This window comes from Diceros bicornis, chromosome 22 (genome assembly GCF_020826845.1).
Source record: "Diceros bicornis minor isolate mBicDic1 chromosome 22, mDicBic1.mat.cur, whole genome shotgun sequence".
Lineage (NCBI taxonomy): Eukaryota > Metazoa > Chordata > Mammalia > Perissodactyla > Rhinocerotidae > Diceros > Diceros bicornis.
This window is the reverse complement of record NC_080761.1, coordinates 15,976,598-15,996,565: the sequence shown is the minus strand read 5'-3', so window position 1 is coordinate 15,996,565 and position 19,968 is coordinate 15,976,598. Positions and strand designations below refer to the sequence as shown.

Genomic DNA, 19,968 nt, shown 5'->3' with positions numbered 1-19,968 from the left:
TTCAAAAATCCCAGTAGTCAGCTACAGAAACCCAGGCAGGAGATCAGTGGGCCTTCCCCAGGGATATTTCAAAATCCCAGTGTCCAACCCCAAAAGGAAGCTCACCACACAACCCCTCTGGAGTAAAATAACCATGTGTGTACACAGAGTCCATATACTTAAGGTCTTATTCTTAAAGATGGGTAGAAATCCAAAGATCACCATACACTTACGAAAAATCTAAGATGTGAAAGACAGAGACTTAAAAAAACAAATAATAGAACTTAGAGAAAAACAAGATAATAAAGGAAGCTGAAGAAAACTACAAAAAGAAACTATTATTAATACTCTCAGAAGTAAGAAAAAATACTGCATACTTGAAACATGATTAGATATCATAAAAATTGAATGGCAGTGCACAAGAAAGTGCACTTAGAAGTCAAAAATAATTTCCAAAAGGAAAATGGTTCATAGGTAGGATGGAAAATAAAATTTTAAGAAATCTCCCAAAGAAGTGAACTAAAAGACAAAAAGATACAGAAAAGATTAGAAACTAGAGGCTTGGTCCAAGAAGACAAGCATCCAACTGGTAGGTCTTCGAGAAGGGAGAAAAATTATTTCATAAGCATATCCGGTAGTATGGTCAGAAGTGAAGGACTGAGCTTCGCAACATAAAGGGACCACTGAGTACCACCAACAAAAAATGAAAAGATCCACAGCAAGGCACGGCCACAGGACATTTCAGAGAACCTGGGCTAAAAGGAGAATACTTAACGGTGTCAGGAGGAAAACCACAGATAACCAAAAATAGGGAAACCAGAATTGCAACGGATTTCTCAACAGCAGCCCAGAAAGCCAGGTCCAGTGAAGACAGCCATCAAAATTCTAACTGAAAATTATTTCCAACCTTGTAGTCTCTATTTTCGCAAGATATTAATCATGAGTGAAGATGGAATAAAAACATTTTCAGACATTCAAGGTCTCCAAAACTGACCTCCCTTTCACATAGTGCCTGGAGGATGTGTCACCACTAAAGGAGAGGGAAATACAAGAAAAGGAAAAACTCAGCATCCAGGAAATAGGGTCCCAGTACAAGCATGCATAGAATTTTGGAAGTTCCTGGGTGGCAGCTGTGCAGCAGGTCTGGAAAACAAATAGTCCATATTGAATAAGAGGATGGGAGATTGTTAGAAGGATGTCCTTGGGGGATAAAGGCAATGATTGTGTGATGGTCTTGAGCATGCAGGAAATGGGCATGAGAATTAAGATACATGAGAAATCTGGTGAATTGAAAATAAAATTTGTAAATTAAAAAAATATTGCCTGCAGGGGCCGGCCCGGTGGCGCAAGCGGTTAAGTGCGCGCGCTCCGCTGCGGCGGCCTGGGGTTCGCTGGTTCGGATCCCGGGCGCGCACCGACGCACTGCTTGGTAAGCCATGCTGTGGCGGCGTCCCATATAAAGTGGAGGAAGATAGGCACAGATGTTAGCCCAGGGCCGTCTTCCTCAGCAAAAAAAGAGGAGGATTGGCGGATGTTAGCTCAGGGCTGATCTCCTCACCAAAAAAAAAAAAAAAAAAAAAAAAAAAAAAAAAAAAATATATTGCCTGCATAAAGAACAAAAATTTTTCTAGGAAAGTTAACATAATTAGAGTACACTACGATATATAAGGTCTAAAATTGATGATTCTATAAAAAACTGATTAAAAATATACTATTTTAAAATATGGAGATGAATTTTGCAAGAAATGGCTACAGGAGTTTAAAGCTATGGCCTCTGGGAAGGAGGACTTGAGATGGAAGGGGGTGGGGGAGAAGAGACCTCTCTTTTTTGTTATAAGACTTTTAGCAAGATTTGACATTCCAGACAAAGTGCATGCATTACTCTGATAAAAAATAAAAATTACTTTAAAAATTAACCAAGATAAAAATGAGTATTCATCAGAGGTTTGTGAAATTTGAAGTAGGCTTGGAACATTGTGAAATCTGTAAGTAGACAAAAAATGTACTTTCTCCATTTCCATGAGTTTAACAAGACTAGATATTCTGGAAATCCCTCCCATCACAAAACACCAAATGCTGGATAAATTAGAGCAAACGTAGCTTGAAATTTCCTACAAGCTCAAAAGAAAAAAAGATGGTCTTAAATAATTTATTGTTGTTTTTGTGTGTGTGAGGAAGATTTGCCCTGAGCTAACATCCATTGCCAATCTTCCTCTTTTTTTTTTTTTCGCTTGAGGAAGATCAGCCCTGAGCTAACATCTGTGCCAATCTTCTTCCATTTTGTACGTGGGATGCCTCCAAAGCATGGCTGGTGGAGTAGGTCCGTGCCAGGGATCGGAACCCACGAACGCAGGCCACAGAAGCGGAGCTTGTGGAACTTTAACCACTCAGTCATGAGGCCGGCCCCCACAAATTTCTTCTAAGTGTTGAAACAAGAGTGGTGTGTCAACACAGAAGCCCAGGCCGCCCTAAAGTACACCTAACCAGAAACCTAGAGATCTGTGGGTTAACTGCCCACAGGACTGAGCAGAGCCTGGGCTTTATTCACTTTTCAACTCCAGTCAGGGCTGTCTCCATGAGCAGTTGCCCAGGGCTCCACACTCAGAAGGGCCCCACGCTTGGTTTAGTATTCTACTGTCACCATCTTGAAATTCTTAATTTTATGTTGCAGCTTATGTTTTCTAAGTGAAGTCTATGGGACAATGGAACATGCATGTGAGAAGAGTAGATACACACAACAGCGTGTCCACTGTTCCTTGCAGCCCCATTCAAATACAGCAATCGCGATGCCCCATGCGCACAGAATTCAGGTGGACTGGCGATGGGTGGGAGTTCAGCAAGACTCAAGGCATGTGACCTGTACGCCTGAGTAAGCAGAAGTGCTGACAGCCCTGAGAGGCCACCCTTCACATTCCAGTCCGAGTCCTTCAAACACAGAGAAGGCAATGGTGTTCCAAGAAGCATGAATGACCGAGGAACCCACCATATCCTTCCTCACTCACTGACTTCCCTGGATTAGCCAACTACTTACACTGAAAATGATGACACAGATGGCAAGGGAAAGACAGGGTGACCTAAATCTGCTTTCCCTTTCAGTCCTTCTCATGACACTAAGCTGAAGGTGGAGAATCATGGCAGAAACTGCATGTGTTGAGAAGTGAAATTAAAACAGCTGAGTTTGGGGCCGGCCTGGTGGCGCAAGCGGTTAAGTGCGCACGCTCCGCTGCGGCAGCCCGGGTTTGCCGGTTCGGATCCCAGGCGTGCACCAACGCACCGTTTGTTAAGCCATGCTGTGGCGGCGTCCCATATAAAGTAGAGGAAGATGGGCACAGATGTTAGCCCAGGGCCAGTCTTCCTCAGGAAAAAAGAGGAGGGTTGGCATCGGATGTTAGCTCAGGGCTGGTCTTCCTCACACACACACACAAAAAAAACAGCTGAGTTAGTTTTATGCAGCATTTCCACAATACAGGTAAGAAATACATATGCTTGTACAACCTACGAAATATAAATTGTGTAATTTTGGTGATTTTTGCATACAAACAAAAAGCTCTTATATTTGTGCTTAAAACTCACATGGTACAATATAAAAATGAATGGTAAAATTTATGCTAATAATGTAAAATTTTAACTTGTCTTTACTTAGAACAACAATCAATAGCAAATCAAAAATACCCTGACAAGTTGAGAGACAGACTTTGGAAAAAAGGAAAATGTTTTATATTTTAGTACTGCTAACACCACTTGTTTCCTGCATGTCAAAAAAGGAACTCTACATTTTCATTTTGCCCTGGGCCCCGTAAGTTATGGAGCTGTGCCTAGACTTTTTTCTGATTAATCTAAAGCCATGGAGGGTAAAAAGTCTGAGGTGAGGAAATCATCCACTCCATCCTCCAATAGGCACAAATTGTTTTTATTGTTTTTAATTACACAAGTGACTTAGATTGAGTCCCCAGAAGCAGACTCTGAGAGGGGGAACTGTTCCAAGACAATCCAAGGGACCTGAACTGGAAGGAGGCCAGAAAGAAAGTACAATTTCAAGTCAAGTCCCTTGAAGTCAATAAACTTATTTAGGCTGAATCACAGGGGAGCTGTGCAGAATCTATAAGTCATGCCTTTGAGTCGCCCAATCAAGGGCCAGGCTGCGGGAATCCTTATACACCTCCTGTCAGTTATTTGTTAAAAGCTGGGGGTGTGGGGAGAGCGACCACAAATGACCAGCCACTTCTGGCTCTCCAGGCCAGCAGCAAAGCTGTTTCTGGTAGCCTGAAGTCACCCTAGCAACAAAGACAAAGGTGCTGGCTGTTGGTGGACGAAACACCTTAGGTGCCAGAAAGCACAAAACATAAAAACATTCTAATAAAACCACTTGAAACGTCAGCAATGCAGAGAACAAAAAATGCAAGTCTTCACCAGCACTCCAGTGCTGCTCCCCCCCAGGCGGGTAACCCTGATAACAGCGTGCTGTTTGTTCTTCCAGGTCATTTTCTATGCTCTTACATTCAGTCCACAAATATTTATGAGTGCCTACTATGTGTCCACTAGATGCTGCAGAGAAAGAAGACAGACATGCTCCCTGCCCTCATATCTCTTACATTCCAGTGGGCATGGTACTTGTCTGAGGGTCCTGTATCTTGCCTGTTTCACTTGACAATCTATCATGGATACCTTGCCACATCAGCATAGGTAAACTCACTGCATATTTTACTGGCTACATGCCATTCCATAAAATGGATCTAGCATACTTCATCTAACCACTTTCCTATTGATTAAGCACTTATTCCTAAAAGAAAATACTGAGGAGAAAATAAAGCAAATAGCTTCTTTAGATCTTCACGTGGGGATAGTCTCTGAGGCTGACCAAGAGAGGGTAACTGTTTTAGGATGAAGTTGTGGGCAGATAAGTAAAGCAGTCTGCCTGAAGTAAAACCTAAGAGAATGTTTCAGGAATGTTCTGTCTGGACGAGGATGAACAAAGGTCTGGGAGTCAGGCCAAACTGAGCATGAAGGCCATAGTAATGTGAGGAAGTTGAACAGATGCTGCATATAGAAACCATTACAAGACTTCGGGGGAATTTCAAGGGGGAATTTTACAATAGGTGTATATTGTATGATTTCTAGTTTGCCATGCAGTCCTCTGATGTATACTAATAATACAGATGAGGAAAATGAAGACCAAGGTCGCACAACCAGTGGGTGGTAAAACATGGATGTGAACCCTAGACTGACTCCTCAACCCATATTTTTTCCAAACACAATGCTGCCTGCAACTTTGCTAAACTGTCAGATTTTAAGTGGCAGAGTATAAATTGGGTTTGCATTTTACTGCCTGGCCCAGGAGAGGGGAAGAGACCATGACTAGGGACAATGCAGTTGCTTATCAGCAGGATGGGCCTCTAGGGGAAAATATTAGCTCTTTATTTTTAAGTAAAATTTTAAATAGAAATGTAACATACATACATGCCCATGACATTCTTCTCAGAAATAGAACAAAGAATCCTAAATTTCATATGGGGCAACAAAAGACCCCGAATAGCTAAAGCAATCCTGAGAAAAAAGAACAAGGCAGGAAGCATCACAATCCCTGACTTCAAAATATACTACAAAGCTATAATAATTAAAACAGCATGGTACTAGTACAAAAACAGACCCACAGATCAATGGAACAGAATTGAAAGCCCAGAAATAAAACCACATATCTATGGACACCTAATCTTTGACAAAGGAGCTAAGACCATACAATAGAGAAAGGAAAGCTTCTTCAATAAATGGTGCTGGGAAAACTGGACAGCTACTTGCAAAAGAATGAAAGTGGACCATCTGCTTTCACCATACACAAAAATTAACTCAAAATGGATCAAAGACCTGAAGGCGAGACCTGAAAATAAAAAACTCCTGGAAGAAAATATAGGCAGTACACTATTCTTCATTGGTCATAAAGGGATCTTTTCAAATTCCATGTCTACTCGGACAAGGGAAATGAAAGAAAAAATAAACAAGCAGGACTTCATCAGATTAAAGAGCTTCTACAAGGCAAATGAAACCAGGATCAAAATGACTAGGTAACCCACTAGCTGGGAAAAAATATTTGCAAACCATGTATCCAACAAGGGGTTCATGTCCATAATATATAAAGAACTCACACAACTGAACAACAAAAAAACAACTCAATCAAAAAATGGGCAGAGGAAATGAACAGACACTTCTCCAAATAAGATATACAGATGGCCAATAGGCACATGAAAAGATGCTCAACATCACTAATCATCAGGGAAATGCAAATTAAACCCACACTAAGATATCATCTTACACCCGTAAGATGGCTATAATGACCAAGACAAAAACAACAAATGCTGGAGAGGCTGTGGAGAAACAGGAACCCTAATTCACTGCTGGTGGGAATGCAAACAGGCGCAGCCTCTATGGAAAACAGTATGGAGATCCCTCAAAAAATTAAAAATAGAAATACCTTATGATCCAGCTATCCCACTACTAGGTATCTACCCAATGAACCTGAAATCAACAATCCAAAGAGGCTTATGCACCCCTATGTTTACTGCAGCATTATTCACTATAGCCAAGAAGTGGAAGCAACCCAAGCGTCCCTCGACTGATGATTGGATAAAGAAGATGTGGTGTATATATATATAATGGAATACTACTCAGCCATAAAAAAAGACAAAATCGTCCCATTTCCAACAACATAGATGGACCTGGAGAGTACTACGTTAAGCGAAATAAGCCAGACAGAGAAAGACAAACACCACATGATTTCACTCATAAATGGAAGATAAGCTAACACACGGACAGAGAGAACTGTTTGGTGGTTACCAGGGGCAGGGGGGTGGGAGGTGGGCACAAGGGGTGAAGGGATGCATTTATAAGTGACTGACAAACAATAATGTACAATAAAAATTTCACAATAAAGAAAAAAAAGAGTGGAGGGGGTTTGGAGGAGCCATTGTCAATAGCCATAAGGAAGGGCATGGAAAAAAGAAATGGGGACCATATGTCAGTTAAAATAAGACAGCCCATGTTGTTGACATAGCTCTGTGACTGGATCCAACAAACTCGTTGCTCTGAAAGCAGGTCCAGAGAACATGAATGTTAGAGATGTGCAGATGGCATTAGCATTGAGGTTCCATGGAAAGGTAAGTTCGCCTGGAAGTCTGGGTATAATGTTGTCAGGATGGGCTGGGAGTAGAGTACAGTGAATAAAAGGTCAAGTGATACCACTTAACCGTATTCTAGTCAAACATCCACTCACCAGACCCCTGAAGGAGGAGAGCCCATCTCTTGTACTGCCCAGTAGGCATGTCCCTCCCAAGTCATGTATCTGCGGGGAAGCTAAGGCATTTTGTCTTGGGCCAGGCACGAACCTGGCTTATCAGAGGATCCTAGGGGTGCTGTGGGGAGGCAGCTTTTGCTCACCATGTTCAGGGAAGCATGTGGGTAGAGCCCACAAGATGCTGAAAGCAGAACTGAAGCCATAGGAGCCAAAAGGAGAACTATTAAGCCATAATTAAATGGAAGTAGAGAAAAGATTCTCAGGCAAGCCTTGAAAGAAATCTTGCCAGACAGAAAATAAGTAAGCTTGGGGGAAATAAATTTTAAGTTAATATGTTAAGTGATGAATTAATATGATGAAGGCTTCCTTGAGCTGCATCCGTAGGTAGCAGCCACAAGGTGCTGGTGACGACTGGTGCTATAGGGAGAACAGAGGAGAATGTTCCCATAGTCATTATTCAGCACTTCCTATGTACCAACATTGTGCTAGGCATAGGGAATATAAGCATGAATGAGATACGGTCCCTGCCTTCAAAGGGCTTACAGTCTATGGAAAGAAAACCATCTAAAAAGATGCTTGTCATTGGATATACTAAGTGTTATGACAAGGGGATGTCAGGGAGCAGAGCAGTGAGGTACTAAACAAGCAGGGGAGGAGAGGTGAGGGTTAGGGAAAGAAGGCCTCCCAGGGAAGGGGGCCCCCAACCTGAAGTTGGGAAACAAGCGCAAGTTAGTCCACTAAAGAGGGAGTGGAGGAGGAGGGTCCTAAGTAAAGGAGCAGCATCTGTAAAGGCCCAGGCAGGAATGATAAAACATCAGAAACTTCAAGTAGTTCCACGTGTCTAAAGAAGACATTCAGGGAGGAATGTAGCAAGGAATAAGACAACACAGGTAGTCAAATCATGAAGGAGCCTCTATGGCAAGCTAAGGAATACAGACCTGATGCTGGGGCCAGTGAGAAATCTTTGGCTTTCCAGGAGGCAGTCTGACGTATGGAGAGAGATATCTTTGTTAGAAGTCATCAGCCTGGAAGGGGAAGTTAAGCCTGAGCAGGAGACAAGATTACCCAGAGAAACTGGGAAAGGTCAGAAGGGGTGGACGCTGAGGATGGGAACCTGAAAAACACCAACATTTAGAATAGGTAAGCAAGAGACACCCAAGAGCAAGACAGAGAAGAAGAAACTAGAGAAGTATAAAAAAGTCAGGTGGCTTCAAGGAAAACAGGGAAGAGGGAACGTTAAGAAGACAATGGACAACTACAGTAAGTGATGCTGGAGACTAAAAATGGATATAGCAACAAAGAAATCATACTGAAAATTGGAAACATTAAATTTCCATCAACAGGAAAATAGACAAATTATTGCATTTTCCTACATAGGAATGCTATACGGCAAGGAAAGTACATAAACTAGAGATAACACTACATAAAGCAAGTAGCAGAAGAAAACATAGAATGTTATATGCTGTTTAAGAATACTTACAAACGTAGCAGAAATATAAAGACATATATTGCAATGATGAATACCTTCAGAAGAGCGGTTATCCAGGGTTGTTAGAGAGTGGTTGTGACTGGGAGAGTGGTTACATGGGGCTCTTCAACAGGAATGGTGATGTTTCATTTCATAAGCTAGTTGGAGGATAGAGGAGGGTCTGCTATATTACAATTTGAGCGTGTTGCATGGAAAAGTCATGACTGACCACATCTAGGGAATTTTAGTGGAGGAGGTGTGTGTTGGTAGTGGGTGGAAGAGGAATGCCATAAACATAATGCCTAAGGCCAGACTGGAGGACTTCTATTGTTCCAGAAACCGGATTCAAATACAGGTTCTGAGGCCAATATTAAAAGATAAACTGAGGCACATCAAAAATTTTAAGAGTTTATTTGAGCAAAAATGGATTCAAATCGAGCAAGACCACACTAGAAGTGGTTAGGAGTGCTTCCACCGACAGCAGCTGGGGAGAGACGTGCATAGGAAAAGGAGGATGCAAAGCAAGGAAGTTATTGATCGGCTATACCCTATAGTTGGCTGTTTGTGATGGGCTGTCCTTAGCTTTTCCATTTCCTAACCCTGAGGCATTTACAGCCTTAGATTTTGGTTTGCTTATGTAGACTGCCAGAGCTTTAGAGCCACATCAGTCCAATGGCTTCCTTGTTTAATTAATTTAACACCAATTGTCTGAGTTCTTCCACTTCCTTAGCCGTAAGTTACTTAAATTCCCGTGACTCAGTTTCTCTTTTGTAAAGTGGATATACAATAGTATATTCTTTGTGGAGATTTTAGGAAAATTAAACGATTTCATACTGAAACAGTGCTTAAAATAATGCCTAGGAGACAGAAAGTACAAGTTACTAGAGACTTAACCATCATCATCATGAGTACAAAACAAAGTGATTATTAGTAATCACATTAATAATGTCCTGAACTCATGGAACACTTTACAGTTTGCCAACAACCATGGGAGGCAAGTAGAAACTACAGAAATTAAGAGTTCTTTGTACAACTAGCACAGACGTGAAAGAGTTATGGACGACAGTGGACATCTGAGTGGGTGTCGTTCGTACATCCCTTGTTGAGTGTACCCTCCTGGGCGGTGCGTGAATAGACACTCTACAGTTTAGGTCACTTTTTAAAATGCGTCGCTACATCCATAGCTCACTTTTATTGAACCAATCAGTAAACCTTTTTCGGAAACCCCAAATGCCGAGAAACACCTACCTTCTGCACCTCCGCGCCCCGAAGCTCCCGCCTCGCTTCCTCAAGGCCTGTCTCCGCAGGAGGCGGGGCCTGCGTGCTGACGCACGCCGAGCGCGCTGACGTCTTTGCGCACCGCCCCCGCGGGCACCCGCCCTCCGGCTTGAACCGCAGCCCCGCGCCGCGGAGGGCGCTGAGGCGGGCGCCAACGGCCGGCGCCGCGGGGCGGGAGGCGGCGCGGGAGCGCGGCGTCAAGGGGCCGGCGTAGCTGGGGCCCGGGGCCCTGCGTCTTCTGGCCGAGCCGCCGCTGCTGCGCTCGCTGCGGGGCCGCAGCCGCCGGCCCTGGGCGCCGGAGAGGCCGGGCGGCGACCGGGGGCTCCCAGGCGGGCGTTGTCTCCGCCGCCGGCGTCCCCCGAGGCCGCCCCTGGCCATGATCGACTCGGTGAAGCTGCGCCGCGACTGCGCGGCCGACTTCTTCTCGCACTACGAGTACCTGTGCGCGCTGCAGGACTCGGTGCCGCTGCCGGCCGTGCGCGCCTGCCTGCGCGAGGGCGTGCTGGACTTCAACGCCGACCGCCTCCGCGTGGTGGACTGGGCGCCGCTGCTGAGCACCCTGAGGATCAACAAAGATCTGCCGCTGGTCTCCGTCAGGAGCTTCTTCCAGCCGTGGCTGGGCGAAACAGGTTTGTAGTTCCCGCTCCCAGTGGCCCCATGGCTGTGCCGCAGAGCGGGATTTTAGACGGTGCCAGGTGGAGCCTGGGCGCCGGGGCGGGTGCCCAGTGCCGGGGTATGTGTGCGGTAGACAGGGCGTGCGCCCCGGGGCCCTTACCAGCTCGGTGACCCTGGGCGACTCCCCTAAGGGCTCCGGGTCTCTGTTCTCATCCGTAACACGGGCTTAACGGGACCCACTCCGTATGGTGACTGCAAGGATTCGCCGGGTTCGTGCTTGTACAGCACTTAGCACAGTTTGGGACATTGTTAAGCGTTAGAGAGATGTTAACTCGTTTAATGAATGACTTTGCTTGATACAGAACAAAGAGATTAGGAAGTTGATGCATCCCAGCCTTTTGCTTCATTTCGTTTTAAGACAAGACTCTCTCTGATAGGGAAAAAATTTTTTTTGAATGGTAGCATCATATAGTGACAAGAGCACAGATGTGAAGGCAGCCTACGGTTTGAATTCCAGGGCTTACATTCTGTGTGGCCCGGGCAGGTTACTCTTGAACTACGATACCCACACGTAAAATGGCATTAAAACCCGCTCTGCCAGTGGGTTCTTAGAATTAAGCAGGTTATGTGTGTAAAGGATCCTGGCACTTGAATGAGCTCAGTCAGCACCAAGCACTGCTGGAGACAGGCTCCTGCCCTAAAGGATCGCCCCTTCTGGTCGGGGAGGCAGCACGGCAGTCTGCAAGAAGTGAGCTCCGGTGCTGCGGAGCACAAAATATTGGAAGGGAAGGTGCAGGGAAGGCTTTTTGGAGGAGGTGTCCTCCTTTCTAAGGATATTTTCAAGGTACTCAGATGGCAGGAGGGAGCAGCTTGTGTCCAAGTTTGAGACGTGTAAGAAAATACAGGAAGGGGCCGGCCCGGTGGCCCAGCGGTTAAGTGCGTGCTCCGCTTCGGCAGCGGCCCGGGGTTCGCAGGTTTGGATCCCGGGCGCACACCGACGCACCGATTCTCAAGCCATGTTGTGACGGCATCCCATATGAAGTAGAGGGAGATGGGCACGAATGTTAGCCCAGGGCCAGTCTTCCTCAGTAAAAAGAGGAGGATTGGCAACAGATGTTAGCTCAGGGCCGATCTTCCTCACATAAAAGAAAATACAGGAAAACTAAGGTGCAGGACTAGAACTTACGGTTTGAGAAAGAAGGGAGAGTTGAGACTGAAAACTTGATGGGGGCCAAACAGAGAGGAGCCTTGTTTGTCCTGTTAAAAGGTTGGCTGTTAATCCTGAAGGCTGTGGGAAACACGGAGGATGATGAGCTGGGCTTTTGATTTAGAAACTCGCTCTGACCTCCGTTTGGAAGGCAGTTGGTTGGGAAGAGGGTGAATTGTAATCTGAGGGCCCAAATTAAGGTATAGAAAGGGAGGACTGGATTTCAGAGATCAAAGAGACAGAATGGATGGGGCCTGCTGACCAGTTAGCTGAGGGAGGGCTGCATCTGGGGGACAGTCTGCAGCAACACCTTTCTGTGAGATGCCGAGCACAGTAGGCAGAGATTGGGAGTGGGGAGAGGATCTTACTTCGTCTTTAATGCTTTAAGAGGGGCCTGTGGGGCATCCATGAATGTTTGCTAGACAGGTCTGGGCCCAAGTTAGAGATCTGGGCTTTATGGGAGGGCAAAAGTTTGAAGGCTGACGTTACCCACGAAGAAGATCCAGAAAATCATAGGTCTGAAAGATGTTTTTTAGAGGGACACACTTGAGTATGTTTATAAGCTGAGAGAAAGTAGCTAGCAGAGAGGGAGGGTGTGAAGATCTAGGAGAAGAAATGACTATTGATTTATTTTAAAAAACCTAAACATTTGTCATATACCTGGCTCTTTTCTAGGCTCTGGGGTTCGCACCATCTGTTATCTCTTAGGCAAGGACAGTTTAACTCATCCACTGGTGAAAAAAAATCAGGTTATTCTCTGCATCTCATTCAGGTGTAGGAGCTGTTCTGCACCTCTGAAGGGACTTGACTTAAAGTAATAACTTAGGAATCAAAAGAAGTTATAGTTGGAAAGGACCTTGGAGTCAAGGGCACTGTAGTAAATCTTGCCTAATATTTTACATTGAACGTAAGAAAAATGTACTAGACCATTCTCTTCAGAGTTCCTTCACTGAACCTTCTTTATCTTTTGCATCCAGTGGGTCTAGGTTGTAGATTTTAACCTCCTAGATTTGCTTCTTCACCCTTAATTAAGTTTTGCCTGGACTATTGCAGAAGCTTCTAGCTGGTTTTGCTGCCCCTGAGCTCAGTGTCTCTCACTTATCTGCCTACTCGGCTTGAGTGAGCTTCGAAAATGAAAAGATATGCTTAAAATAATGCTTATAATGGCTCGCCCGCACAGGATTAGTGCCTGCTGGTTTGTGTGTTTGTGTTCTGCACAGAGGCGTGCAATCTGAGCTGTGCTCTGCCAAGCCTCATGGGGCTAGTTGGCCCTGAGGAAGGGGTGCTTTTTCTTGTCTATCTGAAGTAGGTGCCTTTTTCTTTCCTTTTTTTTTTTTAAACTTTTATTTATTTATTTTTTCCCCCAAAGCCCCAGTAGATAGTTGTATGTCATAGCTGCACATCCTTCTAGTTGCTGTATGTGGGACGCGGCCTCACGGAGAAGTGGTGTGTCGGTGCACGCCCAGGATGCGAACCTGGGCTGCCAGCAGCGGAGCGCGTGCACTTAACTGCTAAGCCACAGGGCCGGCCCAGTAGGTGCCTTTTTCTAATCATTCCCTTTATCTTGTTGGTTGGCCAGCAATGGGGCACCTTTTCCTAACCTGCAGAGGCACCTTTACTGTGCCAGTGGTAGGCCTGGTCCTCATCACCTGTGCGATAAAAGCCATACTCTCTCCCAGGCTTGCCTCGGCCGACCTCTCTGTTTTAATTTCTGTCTCTCCTCCCACTTGCACCCGTGGCCTTTAGTCATCCCACCTGCAGTATTTACAATGCCCGGCAGGTGTCAGGCTTGGAGGTCGTTGCACATGTGCTCCCTCTGCAGTTAATGCACCTCCCACTCGACTATATATAGTCATTCTCATCTTGGTAGATTTAACTTCAGGGTTGTCTTGAAACCATCACTTAGATATAACTTTGCTTCCATAGGAACCTCTACACACATAGTTGATGTTTCTGTATCTCATGTGGTTGAAGTTTTGAGTTTACGCATGTCCCTCCTTAAAGAGGGCTTTAAGGGCAGGAGTCATTTCTGTGCCTTAGCCCAGAGCAGATGCTTTTTAATGATGACAAAATCTATAATTGAAATCACTGATTTTATAATAATTTTGCTTTAGGTTCTGACAGAAATAAAGTTTGCAGAAGTCGTGTCCCTGCGATAAGAAACAAAGATGTGACCTTCCAGTTATGTAAAGCTCTGAAATGCTGTTTAAGTGCATCAAGTGCTCTAAAGAACTTGGAGCTCAATGGGCTAGTTCTGAGAGAGAGAGATTTAACTGTCTTAGCAAAGGTAAGCCTTCTCCAGTGTGTCCTGCGAACATTTGATAGTTGCTTTTAGGGAAACTAAACCAATAAATTTTTTAACTTTTTCTCCCCATTAAAGGGATTGAATAAATCAGCTACTTTGGTGCACCTGTCTCTTGCAAATTGCCCAATTGGAGATGGAGGTTTAGAAAGTGAGTTTCAATCTTGTTTAAGTCTCTTCCCGTCAGACTGGTCTCATGATTGCCTACATGCCATGTTAACTCCGGGCTGTACCTTTCCTTGGTGCTGCCTCTCTCTGGATTGTCTCCTGTGCCTGCTCAGACCTTGGTCCAGTCTCACTTGCACCATGAAAGGTTGTCATGCTGGATACTCTCTGAAATAATTTTACATAAGGTTATGTTAAGCCACAAGCCACACAAATGTATAATATTTTGTATTTTCTGTTTTTTGTGTTCATCTTCTTATGGTTTGTCTTCAAGAAATATTATGGGACCTTAAGGAAATAGCAAGACATAAAGAAAAAAAAACTCATCACTATCTTTAAATAGTTCTAACATCCATCTGTAGTCATAATTATAATGTGCTGTGGTGTGTGCTAAAATAGGAAGTATATGCAAAGTGCTGTGGGAGCATAGGAAAGGCCAGCAAACTCAGTAGTGTTGGTGAGGGTGTATCATGGAAGTAATGACAGAGAAAGTGACTTGATTGGGGTCCTGAAGAATCAGTGTATGTTTACTGTGTCCAATAGTGGTCTGGAGGGGTAAGGAAGCCTGCATTTCAAGTTAAGGGAATGGAGAATTTGAGGTCCTCTATCTTATATTGCATATCACCTAATAAAATTCTAGGTTTATAGTTGACATTTAAATTGTTAATTGATAATCGAGATCAGGGTTTATCATTGGAAATAAAAATAGGAAGAGTCTTATGCTTTTTAGATTTTTATTTTTCTTTCCTATGTCTTAAAAGGTATGTAGTACTTTGCTGAGTGGTTGGGAATCAAGTTTGCAATGTTCAGAGTATTCAGTTTTAGCATCTAAATAGAATTAAACCGTTGCTGTAAACTGAAGTAACACTTTGCTATTGACATATTTTAGAATGCACCAAGCCATCAGTTGCCTGGGAAGATTGTAGATAATGATTTTAAGAACACAATTAACTATAAACCGCCAGTAGACTCAAGAAAAGCGAATAAGTCAAGACTGACCAGTCTGTATAGGCTCTTTCATCTTACTGTGTATGTGTTTTTTTCCTTTTAGTTATTTGTCAAGGTATAAAGAACTCTATCACTCTTAAGACAGTAAACTTCATGGGGTGTCATCTGACATGGCAGGGAGCAGAGCACATGGCAAAGATCTTAAAGGTGATTTTATGTTTCAACTTTCATGAGAACGTATTATGTGATTGAAGCACATTAATATTTTGATAAAGGTGGCAGTTTTTGTCTTTTGATACATGTGGTGATTGCAATTTTAAAATTGTTGAAAGAATATGACTAGTTTTCAGTTTTGGGTTCTACCGTTCCGTAAACGTAGTTCACTTAATCTTGCAAATAAGAGATTTAATATATAATAAATTATAAGTAATAATTTTATGAATTTTTAGTTATTGGAAACATTTATTGTGATACTGTGAAGAAACTTTATGCTGTTACAATCTTCAAATGACTTAAATATTTATCATTAACTTCTATAATTTATAAACTAATAAAAATCACTATATTAGCATTTTGTAAATATAGTTTTAAAAATAATACCTTAACAACTGTACAATGATTATAACTACTGTATTTAGGCCTAAAATTACTTAATAATTTGACATGAAGCCTTTTTAATAGTTTGATGGTACCCATCAGGGATAGGTAAACTATGGCTGGTGGGCCAAATCTAGCCTATTGCCTATTTTTGTAAATAAAGTTTTTTGGGACATAGCCACGTCCTTGTTTACATAGTAACTATGGCTACTTTTACCCTACACAAATTGGGTAGTTGCAGCAGTAACTGTATGGCCCACAAAGCTGAAAAATTTACCTTTGGCCTATTCAGAGCAAGTCCATTGACCCCTTGAAAATGATACAGAAAACGATCAGGGGCATGGATTCTGAAGCCAAATGGCCTAGATGCAAATTCCAGCTCTCCCATTTCATAGCTCATGACCATGGACAAATTACTTCACTTCTGTGCCTCGTGATGAGGATTACATGAATGAATTTGTATAAAATAATGCACATAATAAGCACTATGTAAGTGTTGTGCTGTTATTTCCGCTTGTTGCTTTTATAAGTTATTGTTAATAGAAAAATGACACTAATGATTTTCCTTTTAGAGTTTCAGAGGAACTTTGAGTCTTTTGTTGTTCAGAAATGTAATAAGATTTTTTTCTTTTAAAGTCAGTGTTCCCTGTTGCCAAAATTTATTTTATAAATGTAGAGAACTATGTCTTTAAAACAATATCTGTAGTTAAAAATCAAACCATCAATTTCCTAAGGCATGTCAAACTGGCCTCTCGTATTCCAGGCTTCTAAAGTTGGTGTGCGTACCATAAGTGGTATATGAGATCCATTAGGTTAGGGGAAGAAAATATTAGAATCTCTATATTTATTTTTGTATCATCCACAAAATATCTGTGCAGTTTATAATGTACATAAAATATTTGTACAGAACTTCGTGTATATAATTTATTAATAAATAAGGTACATGTTAAAAAAATGTTGACTTGTGGGATGCCCAATCAAGTGTTTGGAGACACTGGAGGACAGAATGATAGAATGTAGAGCCTCAGCAATGATAGAATTTAGAACCAATTCCCTGACTTGGCAGATAAGGAAAATAAAATTCTTAAACGTAATTGAGTTGTCAAAAGGTTGTGTAACTAATCAACAACAAGTCATCCAGTGGCTAGAGTCTAACTAATCACTGGCAGACTAGAATCTGGGTCACTGGACTCCTAAACCAGAATCAACTGTTTAATCTCGCAGGTTGAGTCTCCTGGCATATATACTTGGTATGTATATGTAAATCTGACATAATAAGCCATACTCAGTAGGTATACCCTGTTTCCTTATTCAAGCATCTTAATTTCATCCTTTTAAATCTTTGAAGTATCAGACCATGAGAAGGCATGAAGAAACCTGGGCTGAGAGTCTTCGTTATAGGAGACCTGATCTTGACTGTATGGCTGGCTTGAGGCGCATCACTTTCAATTGCAACACACTCATTGGTGACCTCGGCGCAAGTGCTTTTGCAGAATCTCTTAGTGAGGATTTGTGGCTTAGAGGTAAATACTAAAGTTGAATTTTTTAATGTTCAACATACTTAGCTTTTGGCACAATACTGTTGTCTTAGGATTTTTCTAAAACCATATTTTTTCTAGGAGCTTTTATTGTGTTTTTAAACTTTTCTAAGAGTTACATATATTCTTTATAGGAAATACAGAATAACAAGAAAACAAAATTACCTATAATCTTAATACCTAGACATAATCACTGTTAATTTTGGGGTATGTACTTTTAGTCTTTTTTTTCCTATAAATATATGTGTACACTTAGAGATTGCAAAAATGGAATCGTAGTGAACTTGCTATTTTATATCCCTGCTTTTTTCACTGCGTGATGTATCATGTAGTACTCCATTATATTGATAAGTAATAGTTTAATCAGTTCTTTGCAATTAGATTTAGACAGATTGCACTTTCCCCTGTTGGAAGCAATGTGTAGTGAACGCTTTGTCTATACATCTCTGTGTCCATCAGGATTACTTCTGTAGAATAAGTTACTAGAAGTGGAATGACTAAGTGTGACATATTTTTAAGACTTTTGAAACATGTTGCCAAATTGCCAGAAATACTGGGCCAATTAATAGTCCACTCTAACCGTGTATGTGAGGCTTGTACCCTCATAAACACCGGCTTATGTCGCTTTTAAAAACTATAAAACTAGAACAGATTGGTGATTACCAGAGAGAAAGAGGGGGAGGGGGAGGGTGAAAGGGGTAAAGGGAGACATTTGTAGGGTGATGGATGGCGACTAGACTTTTGGCGGTGAACACAATGTAGTCTATACAGAAGTTGAACTATGATGTACACCGAAATTTATATAATGTTAGAAACCAGTGTTACCTCAATTAAAAAAAAAAAACTGTAAAATTACAAAAATGAGTATCCCCCTTTTTTAATGCAAGTGGGATTACTCCAAATTTTATGACTTTTTTCACTTAATATAGTATGAGTATCTTAAAAAGTCTAATTTACATCTATCACATGATTTTTAGTGACTTTTCAGAGTTCCATATGAATATGCCATAGTACACTTAGCTTATTCATTCTTGTGAATATAAGCTGTTTCCAGTTTTTCAGTTATAAACAGTACTCTGATATACCCTGCCTACATCTCTGATTATTTCCTTCAGTTAAATTCTTAGAAAGAGTTGATGGGTCAAAAGAGTATGCACAGTTTAAAGGCTTTTGTTATATGATCTTGGCTTAAGTGATAGAACAATCACATTTTATTGTTTTAATTTGTATTCATTTGATTTACTAGTGAGACTTACTGGCTATTTTTATTAATTTGGCTGGTTGGTTAGTTATATCCTGCGTCCATTCTTCTGTAGTAAGAGTTTGTAAGGGTTACGTCATATCCTGTCAAATCCATATATCTGACTTATTGTTTCTATGTATCGTGGAACTTTGAAAGACTTCAGTTATTTTAATGTAATGGCATATACAATACTTAAAAAAAGGCTCATATATTTTCCTCTCGTGTAATCGTTTTTTCTACGTGTGCTTTTGTGATGATCCCTTTGGTTTAAATGAGTAGGTTGTTCAACCTCAGAACTGCTAGTATGCGTGGTCATTTATTCTGTTGTCTGACCTTTACCAAGAGTTCTTGACCGTCGTTCTTTCGTGATAGGTTTTTAGCCTATGTTTTCTATTCACACATTCTTTGGATTTGTCATTATTTGCATCCTCTTCGACTTCTTTCTTTGCCTTTTTTATTCTAAAACTAACAGTTATTACATTTCTTCTATTTTATTTTCCCCTTTTAACTAGTTTCAAGAGTGATTTGGAGCTCAAGATCATGATCAAAAGAATGCAGTGTCATTTCTGAGCTCCACCCAGTGCTTACCTGTGAGGTTTACACTACCACTAGCATCCTTGCTAATTATGAACTGATACTCATTTTGTGATTTTTTTCGCTCACAGATTATATAGAGTTATTCTTCAACTCTGTGATTGTAAAATATGTTGGGTGATTTATTGGTACTAAAGGAAGGATAATCATGACACATCCAAAGAGAGTTTTTTTTATTGGATTTTGCATTGTGTGTGTGCATATACTTTTCTGGTGTTATTTTTTCAATACCCAAGATTAAAAACCTGCCATGACTAGTCTTGTGTAGGAATCTTCCACGCAGGAATAAGTGAGAGTTGTGTGTATCTATAAATCTGTATAGAGTTAGCAAGTGACCTTTTGTCTTTCATCGAAAGCACTTGACCTGCAGCAGTGTGGCCTCACCAATGAAGGAGCAAAGGCTTTACTAAAGGCCCTTGAAACCAACAGAACTCTGGTCATTCTGGATATAAGAAAAAATCCACTCGTTGGTATGTTACCACATTTTTTTTAATTGATTAATGAATAGCAAACCAAAAAGAATTTGTTGGTGTATTGACCATTTTTAAAACCTAATGTGTTTACTTTCCTAATCTTATACTTTTCTAATCTTGCATCTCCCTTATGTTTTTAGCAGATAATTTACTAATTAAAATGAATTATACTTGTAAATTGTTCTCAGCTTCTACTCTGAATAGAGGTGAACCTAGATAATAAGCCTGCTTCCACCAAGAGCCTTGTTTCCTTCTTCTGGAACCTCTGAATTCTTG

General features: G+C 41.8%; 1 protein-coding gene and 1 long non-coding RNA gene across 5 annotated transcripts in view; one reads left to right on the top strand and one right to left on the bottom strand.

Moving 5' to 3' along the window:
* Nucleotides 1–10,036, bottom strand: part of LOC131419972 (uncharacterized) — a 121,490-nt gene extending 111,454 nt beyond the window's left edge. Inside the window, exon 1 of one of the 2 annotated variants that reach the window (XR_009223415.1) lies at nucleotides 9,981–10,036. This is a non-coding gene — a long non-coding RNA (uncharacterized LOC131419972). The remainder of the gene's footprint in view (nucleotides 1–9,980) is intronic. The other variant, XR_009223414.1, reaches the window with a different exon arrangement.
* A 181-nt stretch (nucleotides 10,037–10,217) lies between these two features.
* CEP78 (centrosomal protein 78) overlaps nucleotides 10,218–19,968 on the top strand; it is a 32,119-nt gene continuing 22,368 nt past the window's right edge. The window contains exons 1-6 of one of the 3 annotated variants that reach the window (XM_058565596.1): nucleotides 10,219–10,639; nucleotides 13,947–14,119; nucleotides 14,213–14,285; nucleotides 15,351–15,454; nucleotides 17,193–17,367; nucleotides 19,576–19,689. In XM_058565596.1, coding sequence (XP_058421579.1) covers nucleotides 10,387–10,639; nucleotides 13,947–14,119; nucleotides 14,213–14,285; nucleotides 15,351–15,454; nucleotides 17,193–17,367; nucleotides 19,576–19,689 — 892 coding nt within the window. In that variant the 5' untranslated portion in view covers nucleotides 10,219–10,386. Of the gene's footprint in view, nucleotides 10,640–13,946; nucleotides 14,120–14,212; nucleotides 14,286–15,350; nucleotides 15,455–17,192; nucleotides 17,368–19,575; nucleotides 19,690–19,968 lie in introns of all 3 variants that reach the window. The other 2 variants (XM_058565597.1, XM_058565598.1) reach the window with 2 other exon arrangements.